Here is a 20,722-nt window from a genome sequence, read left to right on the forward strand (position 1 = left end):
GTATCTAAGAGGTACCACAAGAGATTGCTTGTGTTTTAAAGGATCTGATCCAATCTTGAAGGGCTATACTGATGCTGATATGGCAGGTGACCTCGATAATAGAAAATCCACTACTGGATATTTGTTTACATTTTCAGGGGGAGCTATATCATGGCAATCAAAGTTGCAGAAGTGTGTCGCACTCTCTACAACTGAGGCAGAATATATTGCAGCTACTGAAGCTGGCAAAGAGATGGTATGGCTGAAACGATTTCTTCAAGAACTTGGATTGCATCAGATTGAGTATGTCGTCTATTGTGACAGTCAGAGTGCAATAGACCTGAGCAAGAACACCATGTACCATGCAAGGACGAAGCATATTGACGTGAGATATCACTGGATTCGTGAAAAGATAGAGGATGGATCTATGCAGGTCATGAAGATCCCTACTAGTGAAAACCCTTCAGATATGCTGACCAAGGTGGTATCAAGGGACAAGTTTGAGCTATGCAAAGAACTTGTCGGCATGTACTCAAGCTAGAAACCTAGAGCTACCTCCTTCAGGGTGAATGGGTCTGGAGGGGGAGATTTGTGGAGTCCATACCCATTGTAGATAAACATAGCAAAAATGGTTGAATTTTGTTTGTTGATTATTGTTAAAGTCAACAAATGTTGCAACAAAATTCAAAGCTCACCATTTCTTTTTTCAACTAAAATCTTAGCAAGATTTCTACATAGGTGAAAATGTTGAAATCTTGTGTTTCTTGTGATGTCATTGGTGACATCATTAGGAGTAGATTTTCCTATAAATAGAGAGCTCTTGCTCATTTCAAAATACACCAAAAAGAATTACAAAGGAGAGAAAAGAAGAGTGAGGCATCACAGAAGAAAATAATCTGTGAGGAAAAATAGAGAGTGTGAGCGGTATTGTAGTGAGGTGGAAAAATCAAAAGAGTGTTATTTCTTTTGAATGTGTAGTGGTCTTTGGAGTTTTACTCAGACATACAAGTGTAAAATCCTTACTATAGTGATATTCGTTGCTCCTCTCGGGTCGTGGTTTTTCCCTTATTTAGGAGGGTTTCCACGTAAAATCTTGGTGTCATTCTTTCTCTTTTATTCTCGTTGATTAACCGTATTGTTGTGTTCCGCATTTGTTGCCTTTATTACCGCAAATATTATTTCTGTTACGGATTTATTCCCAACACTTTATGTACGGGACATTAACACGTCCTAATCTACTAGGCAACAAACGCCATCGGTATAGTCTTTCATAAAACCTATGATTATTCTTATCTGTACAATAATATTTTACACATGAGTACTGGAGAAATATGCAGCTTATCCCCATTATTTTTTCTGCACTCTTTCTGTTACCAATGTGTGAACTTTTTTTTAATCATATGGTCAGCCTTCTTACTCCTTTTGCATCTAACCCCAGTAGGATTTTCCAGAAATCCATGTGGTGTATTTATGGTTTCTTTGCAATATGTCCACCTACCTTCATAAATATATAGTAAAAAAAAACATTAAACTAATATTTTACAGAATTCTAGGACAGAGTGATACCAAGATCTACAGTCTTTGACTTCAAACTAATTATAAAACATATACTCCCTCTGTCCCTTTTACTTTTCATTTTCGACAAGTCGATAATTTTTTTTACCTATTATACCTGTGATTTGTTCAGAGAGAAAATGTTTTTGGAAAGGGTAGAACCACGGGGCAAAATGATAAACTCAGTACCAAGTCAAAAATGGACAATTAAATAGAGACAAAGTGAGTATGTTTCTTCTGAATATTCAAGAGTTGACCTTGTTGAAATTAAGAAGAAAATATATCCGGCACTGAAGAGTCTCATGGAATATGAACCATCGGATGAGGTAAAGGCTATTGATGATACAAAGGCTGGTGTTAAGGGACTTGTTGATTCTGGAATAGTCGAGATTCCACGAATTTTCATCAGGCCACCTCATGAACTTGCTGAGGAGTTAAATATCTGCAAGTCAACTCTACAGGTTCCAGTGGTGGATCTCAGTGGCTTAGAAGTTGAAGATGGGCGTAAGAAGATTGTTGATGAAATAAGGGAAGCATCTGAGAAATGGGGATTTTTTCAACTGATAAATCATGGGGTTCCTTCAAGTGTTTTGGAAGGAATGATTGATGGGACTCGTAAATTTCATGAACAAGATGTTGAAGTGAAAAAAGAGTACTATTCGTCTGATCCAACATCTAGACGAGTTAGATATGATAGCAATCTTCTTCAGTACAAAACAAAAGGGAAGACTGCAAACTGGAAGGATTCATTATACATCTCTGGGCTAGTTTCTGGTCACATTGAACCTGAAGAAATACCAGAAGTTTGCAGGTAACTATGTATTTTCCGCACTTGAATTTCAATTCTATATCTGTCCTGTTTGATGCATACACGGCGTTGATGTTTTTGCATTATATCTTCAGACTTATGAATTAGAGGTCACTGCCTCAGTATAGTGGTTTATCTTCATTTCTCGTTGATATTTAGATACGTGTTGCCAGTGGCAGATCTAGAGTAGAAATTCCTAATGTCTTATTGATCTCTTATCTTTTCCTAACGTCCAGGAAAACATCCCTCGAGTACATAAATCATGTCATAAAATTAGAAGACATTCTTCTTGGCTTACTATCAGAAGCTCTCGGGCTAAAGTCAAACCACTTGAAAGCCACCGAATGTGACAAAGGACAAATGTTGGCATGCCATTATTACCCGGCATGCCCACAGCCAGAGCTAACTCTTGGTACTGGTAAGCATACAGATCCTGTTTTCCTTACGATTCTGCTTCAAGATCAAAGTGGCGGGCTCCAAGTCATGTGTGATAACCAATGGGCCGATGTTACACCGATTGAATATGGTTTGGTTGTTAATATTGGTGATCTCCTTCAGGTTTGCAACAAAACATAACTTTTTGTTCTCATTTATTCACAAATTGTTACTCAACTCAAACTGATTTTATAACAGATCGTATCAAATGACAAGTTTGTAAGTGCAATTCATAGAGTTGTAGCAAATAAGGTAGGACCAAGGATTTCAGTGGCATGCTTCTTCAGTTCGGTATCTCCAAAGATGTTCAGTCCAATCAAAGAGCTCATATCGGAAGAAAATCCCCCACTATATAAAGACTTTCTAGTAGCTGATTATCTCGCTAAATTTTTCTCCAAACCTCTTGATAAGACTGGTCTTGATCTTTTCAGACTGTGAATAGAGACCGAGCAAATCCATCAGAAAAGACTATCATCATTCATACAGAACAATGTGGATCAGTTTGTATCTTTCAAGTGATCACTATTCACTGCTGCTTTAATCTATTTTCAGGATACAATTTGAAGTGCTCTAGAACTTGCAGCCTTTTTTTCGGGGCAGCCTATCATCAATCTTGGCGTGGCAAGTGTCAATATCGACTTGCTTTTACTCATATGAACATACTTCATAGGATCTTTAATCACATAAATTAGATTACTATCTTTATTGACAGTCATAATTGATATTTGGATACGTGTTGCATTTCAAGAAGTGATACTACATTATGAAATCATTAGGTTTGGGGGAGCCCAACGTGTTTCTGAAAATTTCTTTGATCTTTTCGTAATGTCCAGGAAAACATCCTTCGAGTACATAAAGCATGTCATAAAACTAGAAGACACCATTCTTGGCTTACTATCAGAAGCTCTCGGCCTAAAACCAAACCACTTGAAAGCTACTGAAGTGACAAAGAACAAATATTGGCATGCCATTACTGCCCGTCATGCCCACAGCCAGAGCTAACTCTCGGTACTTCAAAGCATACAGATCCTTCTTTCCTTACCATTGTGCTTCAAGTCATGTGTGATAACCAATGGGCCGATGTTACACCGATTAAACATGGTTTGGTTGTTAATATTGGTGACCTTCTTCAGGTTTGCAACAAAACACAACTTTTTTTGTTCTCATTTTTTCACAAATTGTTACTCAACTCAAACTGATTTTGTAACAGATCGTATCAAATGACAAGTTTGTAAGTGCAATTCGTAGAGTTGTGGCAAATAAGGTAGGACCAAGGATTTCAGTGGCATGCTTCTTCAATGAAAGTTCTGTATCAAAGAGCTCATATAGGAAGAAAATCCCCCACTATATAAAGACTTTCTAGTAGCTGATTATCTCACTAATTTTTTCTACAAGCCTCCATCAGAAAAGACTATCATCATTGTCGATCAGAGTTTGCGATTCACAGTACAATGATAAACAGATTATTTTCATTTATGTATCCTTCAACTTGTTCCTCTAATAATGTTATACATTATCAAATCAGTTCCATTGGATCTTTCAAGTGATCATGGCCTAGTACGCAGTTTCAATATCGACTTATTATTGCCCATATAAACCTACTTTATTAACCGTCATTGGTTTAATTAGATAACCGACTAGATACATTTCTAACTTCACATAATTATCATGTCTTAATTTCATGTTTATGCTCTTATAATTCTAACTCTTCACGTTGACAATAAATACATATATAGTTGTAAGAATCAACCATAAACTCGAGGCAAAAAAAAGTTACCCCTAAATGAAATTTCTTGTGTGTGACCTCAATTTTGTTGGTACCCTGCATGATTACTTCCAAAAAATGTGTCATGCTTTTAGTTTATTTTGGGTGTACTTATTAATATAAGTTGTCCTATTAAACAAAGAAAACGTCATCAAGTCCTATCTTGCAACAATTACTATAGTTAGGTAGTAGCTACAATATTAGCTACGCGTTCGAATAAATCAATATTTTTTGTTTACATTATATATTTGTACTATGAAACCTATCCAATATGTATAAATATTTAATTGAATAGTATTTTAGTATTTGCAAATACTCTGTTTTGGCATTTGTATTTTCCTAAAATTTAAAATATTTGAAGTAAAATCATGATGCAAAGTGTCTACTTGTAAAGTTGGACGACATAGATATCATGTGAGACCAAGTTAAAGGGCATATTTATGTATCATGTCATACAATAAGAGGGTACATCGCCCCTGTGTAGCTTGAGCTCGTGTCATGGAAGGAGGCCATCGATGACCAAGTAACACTAAATATCTCTTTTGTTGTATTGTTGGTGTCTAATTATAGAAATATTACGTACTACATTGACGTCAATCTAATTAAAAGATATATAGGTAGAGTTAGCCTTGTTGAAAATAAGAAGAAAGACGATCTGGAAGTGAATTAGCAATGGATTATGAAGAAGAATGGGCTGAGATAAAGGCTATTGACGATACAAAGGCTGGTGTTAAGGGACTCGTCGATGCTGGAGTAGTCGAGATTCCAAGAATTTTCGTTAGGCCGCCTCATGAACTTGCTGAGGAATTGAATATGTGCAAGTCGTCAACTCTACAGGTTCCGGTGGTTGATCTAAGTGGCGTAGAATTTGAAGATGGACGTAAGAAGATTGTTGATGAAATAAGGGAAGCATCTGAGAAATGGGGATTTCTCCAGGTGATAAATCATGGGATTCCTTCAAGTGTTTTGGAAGGAATGATCGATGGGACTCGTAAATTTCATGAACAAGATGTTGAAGTGAAGAAAGAGTACTATTCGTCTGATCTAACTCGAGAAGTTAGATATGATAGTAATCTTCACGTGTACAAAACAAAAGGAACAAGTGTTAACTGGAAAGATACACTCTTCATCTCTGCTGTAGTTTCTAAACCCGAACAAATACCACGAGTTTGCAGGTAAATACTCTGCACTTGAATTTCAATTCTATCTCTCCTGTTTGATGTTTATGGTCATTTTCAGGAAAACATCCCTTGAGTACATAGATCATGTCAAGAAACTAGCCGACATTCTTCTTGGCTTACTATCAGAAGCTCTTGGGCTAAAACCTGACCACTTGAAAGCCGCGGAATGTGATAAAGGACAAGTGTTGGCATGCCATTACTACCCGGCATGCCCACAACCAGAGCTAACTCTTGGTACCGCTAAGCATACAGATCCTAGCTTCATTACAATTGTGCTTCAAGATCAGAGTGGTGGGCTACAAGTCATGCATGATAACCAATTAGCCGATGTTACACCGATTAAACATGGTTTGGTTGTTAATATTGGTGACCTTCTTCAGGTTTGCAACAAAAAACATAACTTTTTCGTTCTGATTTTTTCACAAATTGTTACTCATTTGAATCTGATTTTGTAACAGATCCTATCGAATGACAAGTTTGTAAGTGCAAATCATAGAGCTGTAGTGAACAAGATAGGACCAAGGATTTCAGTGGCATGCTTCTTCAATGGTCTTTTAGCACCTTCAAAGATGTATGGTCCAATCGAAGAGCTCATATCTGAAGAAAACCCTCCACTATATAAAAATTTTCAAGTAGTTGATTATGTTACCAAGTTTTTCTCGAAGCCTCTCGATAAGACTGCTCTTGATCTTTTCAGACTGAAGAGAGACAGATCACCATAAACCATCAGATATAAGAACAATGCCAGAGTTTGTGATTTTCTGTACAATAAATGTCAGTTTTTTTTTCAAATAAAGGGATAATAATGTATGGACTATCATCGTTCATCCCCTTTTAACAATATCGCATCAGTTTCGTATGAGATTCATTGTATCTTTGAGTTTTTGTTATTCAACTTATAAGTTAGGATCTTTTCAGTAATATCATCATAGTATGATGATGATGATGTTGTTGTTCAACGTTCTTGCTTCTGCATCTTTTCAAAAGTCATGTGGGCATTTATGATTTACAAAAACATACCTAGTAATTCCAGTAGTGGAGTGTGCGAGGAGTAGAGTCTACACAGACCTTACATTCTTTCCGATACACCCCTTAAGGAAAAGCATACAGTGAAAAAAGGAAGAAGGAAATAGAACGATAATCAGAATACAAATAACAGTAGATAGTAACAGAAAGTTGAGGGTATGTAAAAGCTATGATAGAAATACTACAACTACTGAGGACAAGAAACTATAGAAGAAATACTACGACTACTAATAAGGAAGAATAAGCAAGACAACACTATCTACTACCAACTGCATTTCTATGTCAGTCATGTTGTTGTCGACACTGTTAGATGTTCCCTAAAGATAACAACTGATGAATTTTTGAAAGACTAAATATACTGTTTCTTGTGTTCTTAGCTTTGCATAAAATCCAGTATGTGATGCAGTGGTGTTGCTTGTTCCCTATGAAGCAGTTGAACCATCATGTGTTCATAAACATCATGTGTTGAAAGGGGCTGTTGAACCAGTATTTTGAGAAGGTGAAGGGAGAGTGTTTTGTACGCGTGCGTGCTTCTGGTCGTTTTGTCTTCTTCATTATAAAATGATTGTAATTAAGGATTGAATAATACAACTTGCAATGTTGATAATAACTTGATCAATTGATTAATATCAATTATTACAACTACTCAACTACTATTTGTTTTTAATGAACTACTACTCTCAACAAATCTTTGTTTTATGCTAAAGGAATATATTATAAAAATATAATGGGATGTTTAATATGTTTATGAAAATTAAACCATCTAAGTAATACTCTCTTTGTACCAAATTTTGTAAAACTTTCTGAAGCTGAATTTAGCAATGGATTATGATCCATCAGATGAGAAAAAGGCTATTGATGATACAAAAGCTGGTGTTAAGGGACTAGTTGATTCTGGAATAGTCAAGATTCCAAGAATTTTCATTAGGCCATCTCATGAACTTGCTGAGGAGTTGAATATGTGCAAGTCGACTCTACAGGTTCCGGTAGTGGATCTAAGTGGCATTGAAGTTGAAGATCGGCGTAAGATCATTGTTGATGAAATAAGGGAAGTATCTGAGACACTGGGACTTTTCCAAGTGATAAATCATGGGATTCCATCAAGTGTTTTGGAAGGAATGATTGATGGGACTCGTAAATTTCATGAACAAGATGTCGAAGTGAAGAAAGAGTACTATTCGTCTGATCCAACAACCAGACGAGTTAGATATGATGGCAATGTTCATGTGTACAAAACAGAAGGAAAGACTGCACACTGGAAGGATACATTGTATGTCGCTGGGCTAGTTTCTGGTCACATTGAACCTGAAGAATTACCAGAAGTTTGCAGGTAAACTATTTATCTTCATTTTTATTTGATATTTATGGTATTTTATAACTTAGTAGTCTCTGATATTTTCTTAAACGTCCAGGAAGGAATACGTTGAGTACACAAATCATGTCGATAAACTAGGGGAAATTCTTTTTGGCATACTATCAGAAGGTCTTGGGCTAAGACCTGACCAGTTGAAAGCTACAGAATGTGCCAAAGAACAAGGGATGGCATGCCATTACTACCCGAAATGCCCACAGCCAGAGCTAACTCTTGGTACTGGTAAGCATACGGATCCTGTTTTCCTTACGTTTATCCTTCAAAATCAGATTGGTGGGCTTCAAGTCATGTGTGATAACCAATGGGCGGATGTTGAACCGATTGAACATGGTTTGGTTGTTATTATTGGTGACCTTCTTCAGGTTTGCAACAGAACACAAACTTTTTCGTTCTCATTTTTTTCACAAACTGTTAACTCATCAAACTGATTTTGTAACAGATCCTATCAAATGACAAGTTTGTAAGTGCAACTCATAGAGTTGTAGCAAATGAGGCAGCAGAACCAAGGATTTCAATTATATTCTTCTTCAGTGGAGTTTCTACACCTCCAAAGATGTTTGGTCCAATCAAAGAGCTCATATCAGAAGAAAACCCCCCACTATATAAACAAGTTCTAGTGGTTGATTATGTCTCATATTTTTTGTCTAAGCCACTTGATAAGACTAGTCTTGATCTTGTTAGACTCTGAAGAATCGTTAAGCGAAAATGACCATAAACCATCAGAAAAGACTATCATCATTCATATATGTCATAGTTTGTGATTTGCTGTAAAATAATGTTCATTTTCATGTTGAAGGAACTATTGAAAGTAATAGTGCTTTGAACTTTTATGTGAAACTTTATCACAATGTATTGGAGTTGGGTAAAACATGCGACTTTGTACTCAAGGGGTCTCGAACCCGAGACCTCTTGTGTTAAGGAGGAAGGAAACTTACCGCTCCATCACAATCCTTGTTAGTCTGGCTTATCTTTCATTACCCCAACAATACACGGTTTTTAACATATTAAATATTTCCTTATTTGATTTTCCTTTTTACTTGTCATTTTTGACAAATCAAAGAAAGGTCAATTTTTTTCTTCCTATTATACCTTTCAATTTATTAATATTGAGTTAATGAGTCAATTAATAGGGATAATGTTATTTGGAGTTTTGATAATTTGACAAACTCAGAGACCTTGTGAAGAGACCTGATTCATCGTGCAAATGTACATGCAACTGCCAGATCTTTATCGACAGGGGGAAGGAAACATGGAAGAACATGTAGACACTGGTGTACTGTTTGTCATCATCAAAAACGGAAAAAGTGTTATTTGTAGTTTTGATGATTTGACAAACTCAGGGACCTTATGAAGGGACCTAGTTCTTGGCTCAATATGTTTTTTGGCTGCCAGCTGGAGAAAGTACAAAAAGTTGGTGCACAGTCTCCAACAGTAGCAGAAGTGGCAGACGCGCCAGAAACCTCAGTCAATGGGATTGTTTTACGTTTTGTGACCTTTCTACATAAACAAAACATCCCTATATTCACAATTAATTTTGCAACTTGAAAAATATCTCAAGAACTCTTGCAAAGGCTTACAAAAGGAGTGAAGAAGTATCCTCAAGATCAACTCAAATATGAAAAAGCTGGAAGCTTAGTTGTCTTAGGATTATTTCTTCTGCACGTAAATTGTAAGTCTGTTTATCCATTTATAAAGGAATCAGATAGTTGTTTGGTGTGAAAATCCTAAATCAGTTGAGTCCAACTAATTTAGTGGGCAGCCTTGAGTGTTGCTTAGTAAAAATCCTAAGTCATCCGGAGCGTGGTGATTTAGTGGGCAACCTGCGTGTTGCTTAATTGAATCCTAAGTTGTCTAGTGGTGATAGCTTAGTGGGCAGAGTGAAATCTTCTTAGGCTCTTCAAGCAATAGAGTTATTGCTTGGTTGTAAGATTAATAGCTTTTTCTCACGTTTTTGTAACCGGTTTTACTTTTGCTTGTGAAGACTAGTGGAAACGGATTGAAATCCTGTGAGACAGGTCGTGGTTTTACTCCCTTGAGTAAGGAGGTTTCCACGTAAACTGCTGGTGTTGATATTCTGCCTTTATTTACAGTTGTTCATATTTTGAGTGTGTCAAGGGACCTGGTCCATTGACTGATAGTGGACACACAGATTCTAACGGATAAAACTGTTATGCGGAATTCGAAATAATACGAGAAAATATAAACGCGAAAAACAAAGACAACAGATTTACGTGGTTCACCAATAAATTGGCTACGTCCACGGGGAAGAAGGGGAGCAGTTTTATTATGGAGAGGCAAGAACAGAATTACAGAATAGGGTTTGCCATAGCGTCTATATATAGTGCTAAGCTACGCCCTAACAGGCTTGGGCCCAACATACAGAATTGACAGATAATTAAGGGCCCAATACAACAACATTGTATACCGTCGGGCCGGGGGCGTCTCCGCCCACCCGGACCCCCAGGCCAGGGGGCGCGTCGGCCCCCTGGACCCCCCGACTCGCTGACCGGGCAGCGAGACCCCCGTCCTTTCTGTTTGTAACGGGTCCAATTCAAGGCATTCAACAAAAACGAAAAATTCACTATATCAATCATTGTTATTATTCTTAATACATGTCAAGTCAAAATTATCAAGTAAAAAGGGACGACGGGGTACTTTTCCATCTCACTTCATGGTCAATGTCTTACTAGTTCTCGAACACGTGTATACCGTGCTAATTAGTATAAATACTTTTAAAATATAAGTGTACGATGTGTAAAATACAAGTTCAAATCAATGAACAATGAGCATATTCAACTAATATTATGATCAAGACACATCATACAAAAATATTGTTATCAAGTGAATTTGTAAACTAATAATATAGAGACTTCAATCATACAATTCTTATAATATACCAAGTATTCAACTTGTTAAAAGCTCTTTTTTAATATATTAGAACACGTTATTTAAATTCGACATTAAAGTAAAAAAATATTTAATGCCAAAGTTTCCGCCTTCTTTTTAAGGAATAATACCCTCCACTTTTTCTTACATATCAAGAACTTGTTGTCGAAGGAGAGTGGTATTTTGTAATTGTTGTAGAGAAATTCGATCAACATATGTCTTCCTTAGGATGGCTAGTAGATCACTATCTTTCATAGTCTACACCTACAAAATAAAAGTATTTATAAAAAATGATCATTGTTTAAATATTTAATTGACATTTAAAAATAATAATTACATGTATATGTACCCTTCATCTTCTTTGGCTCATTCTAAGTTATTATTTCTGCCATCTGGAAATTTTGACAAAGAAATTTTTGTCAAGTTATATACATATAATTGAATTATGAAATACAATACAATCATTTGTGAGATATTAATGGTAGAAAAAAGAAAACAATATAAAGCAAAATTTATATGATACAATAAATAAATGCATATAAAAGGGCAATATGCACATACATGTCTACGAACGATAAAGTAACAATGAATCTATTAGACAAAAATTTACCAAATATTTTCATCAACTCGTGGAATTAAATAGAAAGAAAACTATAATATCATCATCATCGTTGGCAATTGATTTAATTTAATTTCAACATGTGATACAAAATTCTCTGAAGATAGAAAAAGATTTAAAAACTACCATAATATAATTGGAATGAACTCAGAGACCACTATATATAGTTAGATTAAAAGTTGAGTGGTCAAGTAGAAAGCTGGAAAGGACAAAAATAAATAGCAAATTAGATATAATTTATACTTATAATGGTATATGTACTTCTAGTAACGGTTGGCAAAATGATACAAAGAGATTTCATTGAATTTGTGAACAAAAATGAGGGGGGCATGGGGGATTTACCATAGAAGTTATTTACTCTATCCAATTAAATCGAATCTCTTCCTCTTCTTATTTAAGATATAATTATTGTATATAGTAAAAGAAGTAATTCAGTCCTAAAATCTCCTCATCTTCCCTTATTTAAGACTCATAAATCGTACTTTAATCATTTTGATTAGGAAAATCATTTCGAAATTAAGATTTTACTGAATACATATGAAAGTTAAAAAATTCTACAAAAAAAAAGAAAAGAAAAATATATATAGATGCTGGGTTTTGGAGGTGTGAAATCACCATTTTCATTTCCCAACTATATAGTTATATATAGATTTTCTAAACTAAATTTCGAGTAAAATTAGAACTGCACGATTAGTAATTTTTTTCTAAAAACAAATAAATAGAATGAAGTTGAAGCAAAGAGCCGTTAATTAGATTTTAATGAAATGATAATAATCAGAAGAGTTTTTTGGTATAAATGTTAATGGTGTGCCAAACTTACATTAATTAATTATTTAGTTTATAAAGAGTAAAAATACACTTACCACTTTTATTATTATTATTATTTAATGTTTAATTCATTTGTGTGGAACTCCTAGTTCAACTCGAACTTGTCTTCGTCGCATCTTCAACTCCTTGTCTGAATCAACTTTGTCTTTGACTCTACAAAACCTTGTTAAGTTCAACTTGAATTCTTTATCACTGTTTGTCTTTGCCACAATCGCTTCTTCGTTCTTCTTAAACTTATGCTGCCGCCTCAAGGAAAACTTATACTTTGTTTTCCTTAAATAAGTTGTCAGGAAAACTTACACTCAATTTCCTTAATTAAATAAGAAAACCTTCCACAAAACTTTCCTTAATTAAATAAGAAAAACATTATTGATCGCTAATTTCTTTTTCAAACTTGGTTGCGAACTCCTTTATAAAAGAAACTTTCTGTACTGGTTGCTTGTCGAAAAAGCAATACTTCCACAACTTTATATCTTCTAATTCGCGAGGTTGACGTTCTCCTTATCCAAGTCGGATTTGGTCTGTAAGGAACACGTCGAACAACCTGTTTTTTTCATCTGTTCCTGTATTTGTCAATTATCAAAATCTTTCTCATTCTAACACAACTGTACCAATCATAGACCGTGAATTGGAGGGATTCGTTGAGCATAGCTAGGATGGTTTCTGGTCAAATTGAACCTGAAGAAATGCCACCAGTTTGCAGGTATCTCTGTATTCTCCTGCCCTTAAATTGCAATACTATGTCAGTCATGTTCCAGGAGTCTGTATTTACGAGTTGCTTGAAGTTTAGTAGAGCTTTGAGAAATCCTGTGTGACAGGTCGTGTTGTTTTACTTTCCTCCCTTAAGCAAGGAGATTTTCACGTAAACTTATGTGCTCTTTACTTTCCGCTTCTAACTTCAGTAACTTTGGTTACTGGTTTTGTTAAGGGACCTGGTATCTTGACTCGTGGTGGATACACACAAGCCAACAACAACCACAATCATAACAATGTTATACTCAAAGAACAAGAAACAACACATAGTAACATAAATCGAAGAAAAGGAAATAGAAGAGTAATAGTACGGTTACTAGAATAGAGTAGAAGTGTACAATGTTGCTTGAATCATTATCAGATTTTGTAACTTAGTAATCTCTGATATTTTCCTGGTGTCCAGGAAAGCATATATTGAGTACTTAAAACATGTCATGGAGGCTCTCGGGCTAAAACCAGACCACTTGAAAGCCATGGAATGTGCCGATAAGCATACAGATATTTCTTTCTTCACAATCTTGCTTCAAGATCAAAGTGGTGGCCTTCAAGTTGTGCATTATAACCAATGGCTCGATGTTGAACCGATTAAACATGGTTTGGTTGTTAACATTGCTGACTTCCTTCAAGTTTGCAACAAAACACATGTTTTTAGTCTCAAATACATTCAATTTGTTACTTATCTCAGTCTGATTTTGTAACAGATCCGATCAAATGACAAGCGTAAATCATAGAGTTGTAGCAAATAAGGTAGGATCAAGGATGTCAGTGGCATGCTTCTTCAATGTTTTTTTTGAACCTCCAAAGTAATAGTATCTCTTAGGGTCACATGATCATATCTATATCGATGTTTATGTCAGGGTAGACTATCTACATCAAACCTTCTCGGAATGCAGCAATGTTTATGTTCTTGGCTTTGCATAAAATCTGATATGAGAAGCAGAGAAGGTTAATTTTTTTCTCTGTTTTTTTTTTTTTTTGGATATTTTTCGTGTGTACGTGACGTACCTCTCTTATCGAAGTTGATTGTTTCTCGTACAATATACATAACACTATTATATGGAGCGGATTCGTAGAGATTTCTGTAATCTAAAGATCCAACTTTAATACCTCGACTCAACATTTAGTCAAATTGTAACTCTATTAACTACAAATAAGACTAGTAAAGTATATATAAAAAAAGTGATAAAGTGTCAAAAACATATCTAAATTATTTACTTTTTTTAAGTTTCATACTTAAACTATTGAGAGTGTGAGTTTCATACCTAAACTATCACTTTTTAGTTTGAGAAACACACCTCACACCTCAGTGGGGTGTGTAGTGCAGTCTCTCTTTTATTTGAAAACACCTTGACACGTGGTATTCCAAGCAGATAAAATATTTTACCTAGATAAAAATTAAATAATAAAATATTAATATTAATTAAAAATTAAAGATTAAAGTATTACTATCCATATAAAAAATTATTTTATTTTTCTTACTCCACTCCACCACCTCCTTTACATAACCCCCCCCCCTCCCGACAACCTCCATCCTTTTTAAAAAAAAATCATTTATAAAATATTTTGAAATTTTCATACTTCATCCCCCCCCCACCCCCTCCACGCAATAGAAATTAATATTTTTTATTTTTAAAAAACCATAAAAAAATCTACCTCATCCTATTTAAACTTTTAATTTTTATTTTTATACGTTTTTTTCATTTCGTGTTGGATATGCACGTACATATATTTTTAGAAAAAAAATTCTACTAGTGTACAGAATATAACATAAATAACTAAAAATTAAAAAAAAATAATCTTGTGGCGGCAAGTAAAAAATATTTTTCAATATGTATATCTAAATACTGGAAAAGAATTTGTAAATGGAGGATAAAGTGGGATGGGTAGAATTATTTTTTTAAGAAAATAAAATATTATCTAAATTAGTATTTGAGGAGGGGGAGGAGATGAAGTTAAAAAAATAAAATACTTTTATAAAAGAAACTTAAACAAAATAAAAAAAACTTTAAAAAATAGTGTGGGGTTTTTTTTTTTTTTTNGGAGGGAGGAAGTGATGGCGTCGGATAAGAAATATATTTTACATTTTATTATATAACAAAATAATGTTTATAATAGTTTTTTTTATTTTTAATTTTAATTAATATTAATAATTTATTTAATTTTTATCAAGGTCGAATATTTTGTCCATGTAAATTGTGATATGAAAATTTTTTAAAATAAAAGAGAGAGTGTATTAACACATACCATGATAAAATTGGTATAAAAGACACAAATATTTTTCTTAAACTAAAAAATGATAATTTAGGTAATGAGCTCAAAAAAAAAAAACTTAAATGTATTTTTAACAGTTATCTCTTTAAAAAAAAAGTCAAATATCTTTTTAGGTAAGGGATGTAGGATCAGAAGTCAATATTGGAACTTCCTTCAAGCCACTCATGATATTAAAAGTGGAGCTTTTATTAAATAAATAATAATAAATGAATGTCTAGATTCTAGTATTAAATTGGTGACCAAATCTTTGCCTTGATTGCAATTGAAAATTATGATCTTTTAAATATCTCTATTAGCCCCTCAAAATAGAAATTGGGGACAAAGAAATACTTTGCCTGTAATATTTGCATTAAATTAATATATATATATATATATACATAAATTTTTTTAAAAAAAAGAGCGCTCTTCCTAAATGAAGCTCTACATGATTCAAAATAGTCGAGCTTCAATGTGAATGAAAGATTAAAAAAAAAGGTTTCAAAGGGAACAAATGATGAGGAGAAGTCAGCGGTTTTCTTTCCTTTCTTTGTCAACAAAAAATTTAAGAAAAATTCAAATACTATAAATTTTTTAACATAATTGAATATAATACTAAAATGAGAAAATTACACGACAATGAAAGGAATGTTGTAAAATTTAAATGAACAATATAAAAATAAAGACAAGAATATTATAAGACAAGAGGAACAATATAAGATAATTTTCTTTTTTTTTCAGGTGTTCATCAAATCTTCAAGTGTATACAACATAAACTCTTACATCTCTCTATTTATAGTGTAACAAAGAGAAATACAACAAAATAATCATAAACATGACATTAATATGAATATAATGGAGGAGGTTATTGAAGTAAAAGATTACAAGAATAATAATTATAAAATTGGAGATTATAAGGTTAGGTCATAGAAAATAGTTTCATTTCTATCTTAATTTTAATGACACGCTTTTTTTTAGTCAATTTAAAAAAAAAATAATTATTTGATAAGTATTTAATAAACATTTTATCTTATATTTTTATTGAATCTAATCATTTATACAGAAAAAAAATCCACAAAAATATCTAATTTTTAAAAATAAATTAATTTTAAAATATATTTTTAAAATTTTTCGTATTCAATCAAACTAGTCACATACTCCACCTCAATCAGCCCCACCCCACACACCCCAATAACAATTGTCTCAAGGTGTGAAATTAAAGTTGATGTGAACAAAGTCTCTATCTTTTTTAAAAAATTTCTTTAATTGGGAAAGTGTCATGTAATAACATTTTTTTGACAAAAATGTGGCTTGTGGTTGTACTCTACATATCAATTTAGAAAATTCTGGTGATTGAATAATCCAGTTTCCAGCTAGTTGTTTTCTCATCTTTCTTCCACCAAATCCCCCCACCCCACCCCCCACCCACACAAAACACCCCACCCTTCTCTATCACTTTTTCATCATACCCTTTTCCAAGAATTGGCAAATTCTCATCAGATTTTTGGATTTTAGCATCTGGGGTGGCAAAATCTTTGAAGCAACTTGCTGTTTTTGTTTTCATCTTGCTATAAAAAGGTGCCTTTTGGGGGCTTTTTCATTGGAAGGGGTTGTGTAGGAAGTAGCGGTGATTTCTTGATTCTTCACTTTATTGTTGAAATGTCATAGTAATTGGTAGATTGCTTAATAAAGAATGCAACTTTATGTTTGATGTTGCTTCTGAAATGGTTAAAGAGAGCTTCTTTGGATAATTTTTTCTTAGTTGGGTGTTTTTTTTGTTCTTGTTCAAAAAGGGTACATTCCTTTGGTAATTCTTGAAGGTGGGGTTGTAGCTATTCTTCAGTTTTTTGTTGGGAAGTAGCTGTAATTGGTAGTTGCTTGATCAAGAATGCAAATTTGTACTTGATTTTGCTTTTAAAATGGTTAAAGAAAGTTTCTTTGGATAATTTTGGTTTGTTGGGAGTTTGCTTTAAACCTATCAAGAAGTGTAAAAAGTTGATTCAGTTTGAGGAGATAGAATGAAGGACTTTGCTGGCACACCTGGTACTTTAACTGGGCTTTTTCTGAGGATGGGTCAGTGCTTTTTTGCTGCTGGTGCAATTGCCTCAATGGTTACCTCTAAAGGTTTCTTCAATGTCACTGCTTTTTGGTACTTCTTCATTTCCTTTTCTCAATTTTGCAATTATTTTTGTTAGTGTTAGTTACTGGTATTGATTAACTAATTTGAAGTTTCTGGGATGAATGAAGATCAAGATTCAAGTTTTATTCTGTTGTTGGGAATAGATTGTGGTGTGGCATTTCTTTGTTATCTGATTAATCCTAGTATTTCTTTATATGTTGCTGACAATAACATATTCAGCTAGAAGAAAATTACTGAAAAATGAGTCCTCAAAAGTCTTCTATCATACTTATTGTTGTGCCAGCAACTGTTTGTAATGTTTTCCTACATGAATATGATATTTGGATTTAGGGTCTAAGCTGAACAAAGATACATGTGTAATCAACTAAGTCAGTTCTCTTTTCTTTGAAATTTTGATGCAGTTCTTGTCATTGTTCTGCTAGTTTGTAAGGTGCGAGAAGAGTGTTTACCTTGTTAATCTTTATAAAGTCCAGTGTAGAAGAAGGAAGTCTAGAACCGGTAAATGTTTGTTGTGTTTCAAATCCTTCATGATCACCAAGGTCTAAAACCTTAGAAAGCTCAGCTCTGTCCTTGCTATTTCTTTCCTCAAGGACAATCAACAAAGCAATTCATATATTGATCAACACCTCAACCTAAATTAGTTGGGGCTGCCTCTACTCTATTTGTTCTGCTCCATTCAAGGATTCATCTTAGTTTGACTATATTTACAATGAGTGTCAACCTAGCTCTCCTCCTTTATCCAAGCTTTGGATGGGCTATGTTTTGCAAAGCTCACCTTGGCAAAATTAACAAAGAATTTATACTCATACCTTGTATCTCGATAGATCTTTTCTTCAACCTTCTCATCTGAAAATCACTACTAGAGTATTATACATTTGATCTAGGCGTCTAACCATGAAATTCACCTCCTGAGCTAGAAGTCTAAGCAATAGTGTACCAGTGTTCTTAAAGGCAAGCGCCTCTCGCCAAAGGCGACGAGGCGTGGCGAGGCGATGGGGCTGCACCTATTTCCAGCGAGGCATGGTGAGGTCAAAAAGGCAAGCCAAGGCTAGTGGTGACGTGGAATTGGCGAGAGGTGATTGAACTTGTAATAGTATCCTCTGTGTCTTAATCCAGTTAAAATGTTTGTTGTTTGATCCAACAAGGGAGAGATAGCCAAGTGGAAAGGGTATTACACTAACAACCATGAGGTCAGGAGGGTTCAAGTCGCCATGGGTTAAACTAGGAAAAGCCGCTCTTTGGCTCCTCAGTAGCGAGTTTTGAGGATGGGGTTCATGGTATCAGGAAGGAAAAAATTTGTTCTTTTGATCCAAGTGACTACTAGCTATAGAGCCTTATAAATGTCCAAACTGATGCCTAAACGTTATTAAAGTCTTAGCTGGCCTTTTAAAAATCATTGTATGCTTATGTATATCCAATGAAATGAAATGTGCCTTGTCCTTTTCTGGCATAATGTCCTCGGCAGACCTAATCTAAAAGCACTTACAGTATTGACTTTAGAGATGACTCCATACCGAGCAGTTTAGTTCTTAATCATGCGTGAATTCCAGCTGTCATTTTCTAAAAACACCTCCTATTACTCTGATTCCAAATGCTCCAGAAAATAGCAGCAGGGATCATTAACCAAATCCTTTTGATGGTTTCATCTTCTCTCAGCATGCTCCAGTTCATATGTGCGTCTTTTATGGTCTGTGGCATGACCGTTGTCAACCCAATAATGCATAAGAACATGTCCCAAAGATCAGAAAGCACCGATGCGTGAATAAAGCATTAAAATTTAGTGAAGGGATAAAAGGTTCTAAAATGCCTTTTTGACGCGTATAAGGCTTGACATGGATCATTCAATCGAGTCTTTAGCCTCTATTTCTTTTCAACCAATATTTTTTTAGTGAAAACACTATACAAAAAGAGAAGACTTATGGCTATTTCATAACCTCGGGACTCCTTGTGTCTTGCAGCAAGTGTTCTCCCTTGAACTATGAACTAGCTTCTCTTCATTTTGCAAGTTATAACATATTAAAAGACACCAGTGCCTCATGCATGTCTTGCATTCTGTCGACATGTCGAATTGATTGCTCTGTCATTTTCCAAGATTTTAGCATTCTTATAAAACTAAAACATTAAAATTTGATGGCTTTCATATACATGTCATTATTGCAGCTACTTAATAGCCTCAATGGCTTTGCAAGTCATCTGGAGCTTCGGACTTGCATTCTTTGATGCCTATTTCTTGGCAAAGAAGAAATCTTTTCATAATCATGTTTTACTGAGCCTCTTCGTAGTTGGAGATTGGGTTAGTCTCTGCTGTATAACAGTATTCTTTAATAGTACACAACAAACATATCGTTTATTAATTATCTCATATCGATCTCTCTGGAATGAATTTACTTGCAGTGTACAGGATTACTATCGCTCGCTGCAGCTGCTTCTTCAGCTGGTGTAACCGTGTTATACTTTCATGACTTGGGAAGTTGCAGTTTCGGCGAGGAATGCACCAAGTTCCAGTTATCCGTTGCATTTGCTTTCCTGAGTTGGATATCGATTCTTATATCTTCTCTAATTATGTTTTGGATATGGGCTGCCGGTTAGACGCGACTCAACAGGGTGCTGCATTCATATGTTGGCGCTGTATTTCGTCACTGTCCAATTTTTGAAGTGTTAATAGGGGGAAAAAATTAGGAAAAAAGTGTGTTCATTTTGTATACTTATACTCCAGCATACATATTTTCCTTTCCTCATCCATACAGCAGAAACTGTAATCAATCACTTGAAGTTAATTGAGGAAGATTTTTTTTGGTCCTGCACCTTTACTCAATAGTGTTCATGGATCATAGTTATGTTGATTTGCTTTGTAACTATCTGAGTAGCGTCTACCGGAGCGGATGTACGATAAATGCCCAGTTTATGTGTTCAAAAATTTATTTAGCAGTTGATTCCGAACTCAGTAATGAAATGAGTTATGTAGAATTGCGAAGTTGAATCCATTAAGTTCAGATCAGTTTGCGTGCATCTCAATCAATTTTTTATTTTAAGTTTAGTGCCATAATTGCTTGGAACTGAGAGATGTAGTTATTGTTGTTGAATACCAAGAAGGATATTTCTAGGTGCTAGGAATATTATTGATATTAG

At 34.5% G+C, this 20,722-nt stretch overlaps 5 protein-coding genes and 1 long non-coding RNA gene across 6 annotated transcripts; all 6 read left to right on the top strand.

The window, feature by feature from the left end:
* The first annotated feature begins 983 nt into the window (after positions 1 to 983).
* On the top strand, positions 984 to 3,398 carry LOC107031730 (deacetoxyvindoline 4-hydroxylase-like). Its single transcript, XM_015233190.2, has 3 exons — positions 984 to 2,344; positions 2,578 to 2,899; positions 2,975 to 3,398. Exons 1-3 carry the CDS (start codon positions 1,836 to 1,838, stop codon positions 3,212 to 3,214), a joined length of 1,071 nt encoding a protein of 356 aa, XP_015088676.1. The 5' UTR covers positions 984 to 1,835; the 3' UTR covers positions 3,215 to 3,398.
* A 5-nt stretch (positions 3,399 to 3,403) lies between these two features.
* On the top strand, positions 3,404 to 4,323 carry LOC114078607. The gene is made up of 2 exons (XR_003580245.1): positions 3,404 to 3,909; positions 3,987 to 4,323. It is a non-coding gene; the product is annotated as an uncharacterized LOC114078607 (long non-coding RNA).
* A 452-nt stretch (positions 4,324 to 4,775) lies between these two features.
* Positions 4,776 to 6,563, top strand: LOC107030770 (deacetoxyvindoline 4-hydroxylase-like). The gene is made up of 3 exons (XM_015232026.2): positions 4,776 to 5,716; positions 5,781 to 6,102; positions 6,181 to 6,563. The coding sequence occupies exons 1-3, from the start codon at positions 5,214 to 5,216 to the stop codon at positions 6,442 to 6,444; spliced, it is 1,089 nt and encodes a 362-aa protein (XP_015087512.1). The 5' UTR covers positions 4,776 to 5,213; the 3' UTR covers positions 6,445 to 6,563.
* Positions 6,564 to 7,501: 938 nt separating this feature from the next.
* LOC107030606 (deacetoxyvindoline 4-hydroxylase-like) lies at positions 7,502 to 9,068 on the top strand. The gene is made up of 3 exons (XM_015231872.2): positions 7,502 to 8,078; positions 8,161 to 8,482; positions 8,560 to 9,068. Exons 1-3 carry the CDS (start codon positions 7,570 to 7,572, stop codon positions 8,806 to 8,808), a joined length of 1,080 nt encoding a protein of 359 aa, XP_015087358.1. The 5' UTR covers positions 7,502 to 7,569; the 3' UTR covers positions 8,809 to 9,068.
* Positions 9,069 to 12,743: 3,675 nt separating this feature from the next.
* On the top strand, positions 12,744 to 14,093 carry LOC107030469 (1-aminocyclopropane-1-carboxylate oxidase homolog 11-like). The gene is made up of 2 exons (XM_027919459.1): positions 12,744 to 13,156; positions 13,610 to 14,093. The coding sequence occupies exons 1-2, from the start codon at positions 13,110 to 13,112 to the stop codon at positions 13,902 to 13,904; spliced, it is 342 nt and encodes a 113-aa protein (XP_027775260.1). The 5' UTR covers positions 12,744 to 13,109; the 3' UTR covers positions 13,905 to 14,093.
* Positions 14,094 to 16,683: 2,590 nt separating this feature from the next.
* Positions 16,684 to 20,573, top strand: LOC107029483 (CASP-like protein 5B3). Its single transcript, XM_015230909.2, has 3 exons — positions 16,684 to 17,602; positions 19,754 to 19,886; positions 19,988 to 20,573. Exons 1-3 carry the CDS (start codon positions 17,472 to 17,474, stop codon positions 20,180 to 20,182), a joined length of 459 nt encoding a protein of 152 aa, XP_015086395.1. The 5' UTR covers positions 16,684 to 17,471; the 3' UTR covers positions 20,183 to 20,573.
* Positions 20,574 to 20,722: the final 149 nt, after the last annotated feature.

The sequence above is a fragment of the Solanum pennellii genome, chromosome 9 (genome assembly GCF_001406875.1).
Source record: "Solanum pennellii chromosome 9, SPENNV200".
Lineage (NCBI taxonomy): Eukaryota > Viridiplantae > Streptophyta > Magnoliopsida > Solanales > Solanaceae > Solanum > Solanum pennellii.

Bases quoted from the DNA above. Each gene is read 5' to 3' on its own strand.
- LOC107030770 (XM_015232026.2), top strand. From the start codon at position 5,214: ATGGATTATGAAGAAGAATGGGCTGAGATAAAGGCTATTGACGATACA. The intron at 5,717-5,780 runs GTAAATACTCTG...GGTCATTTTCAG, and splicing joins CAAATACCACGAGTTTGCAG to GAAAACATCCCTTGAGTACA. The intron at 6,103-6,180 runs GTTTGCAACAAA...ATTTTGTAACAG, and splicing joins ATATTGGTGACCTTCTTCAG to ATCCTATCGAATGACAAGTT.
- LOC107031730 (XM_015233190.2), top strand. From the start codon at position 1,836: ATGGAATATGAACCATCGGATGAGGTAAAGGCTATTGATGATACAAAG. The intron at 2,345-2,577 runs GTAACTATGTAT...CCTAACGTCCAG, and splicing joins GAAATACCAGAAGTTTGCAG to GAAAACATCCCTCGAGTACA. The intron at 2,900-2,974 runs GTTTGCAACAAA...ATTTTATAACAG, and splicing joins ATATTGGTGATCTCCTTCAG to ATCGTATCAAATGACAAGTT.
- LOC107029483 (XM_015230909.2), top strand. From the start codon at position 17,472: ATGAAGGACTTTGCTGGCACACCTGGTACTTTAACTGGGCTTTTTCTG. The intron at 17,603-19,753 runs GTACTTCTTCAT...TCATTATTGCAG, and splicing joins TTCAATGTCACTGCTTTTTG to CTACTTAATAGCCTCAATGG. The intron at 19,887-19,987 runs GTTAGTCTCTGC...ATTTACTTGCAG, and splicing joins TCTTCGTAGTTGGAGATTGG to TGTACAGGATTACTATCGCT.
- LOC107030469 (XM_027919459.1), top strand. From the start codon at position 13,110: ATGGTTTCTGGTCAAATTGAACCTGAAGAAATGCCACCAGTTTGCAG. The intron at 13,157-13,609 runs GTATCTCTGTAT...CCTGGTGTCCAG, and splicing joins GAAATGCCACCAGTTTGCAG to GAAAGCATATATTGAGTACT.
- LOC107030606 (XM_015231872.2), top strand. From the start codon at position 7,570: ATGGATTATGATCCATCAGATGAGAAAAAGGCTATTGATGATACAAAA. The intron at 8,079-8,160 runs GTAAACTATTTA...TTAAACGTCCAG, and splicing joins GAATTACCAGAAGTTTGCAG to GAAGGAATACGTTGAGTACA. The intron at 8,483-8,559 runs GTTTGCAACAGA...ATTTTGTAACAG, and splicing joins TTATTGGTGACCTTCTTCAG to ATCCTATCAAATGACAAGTT.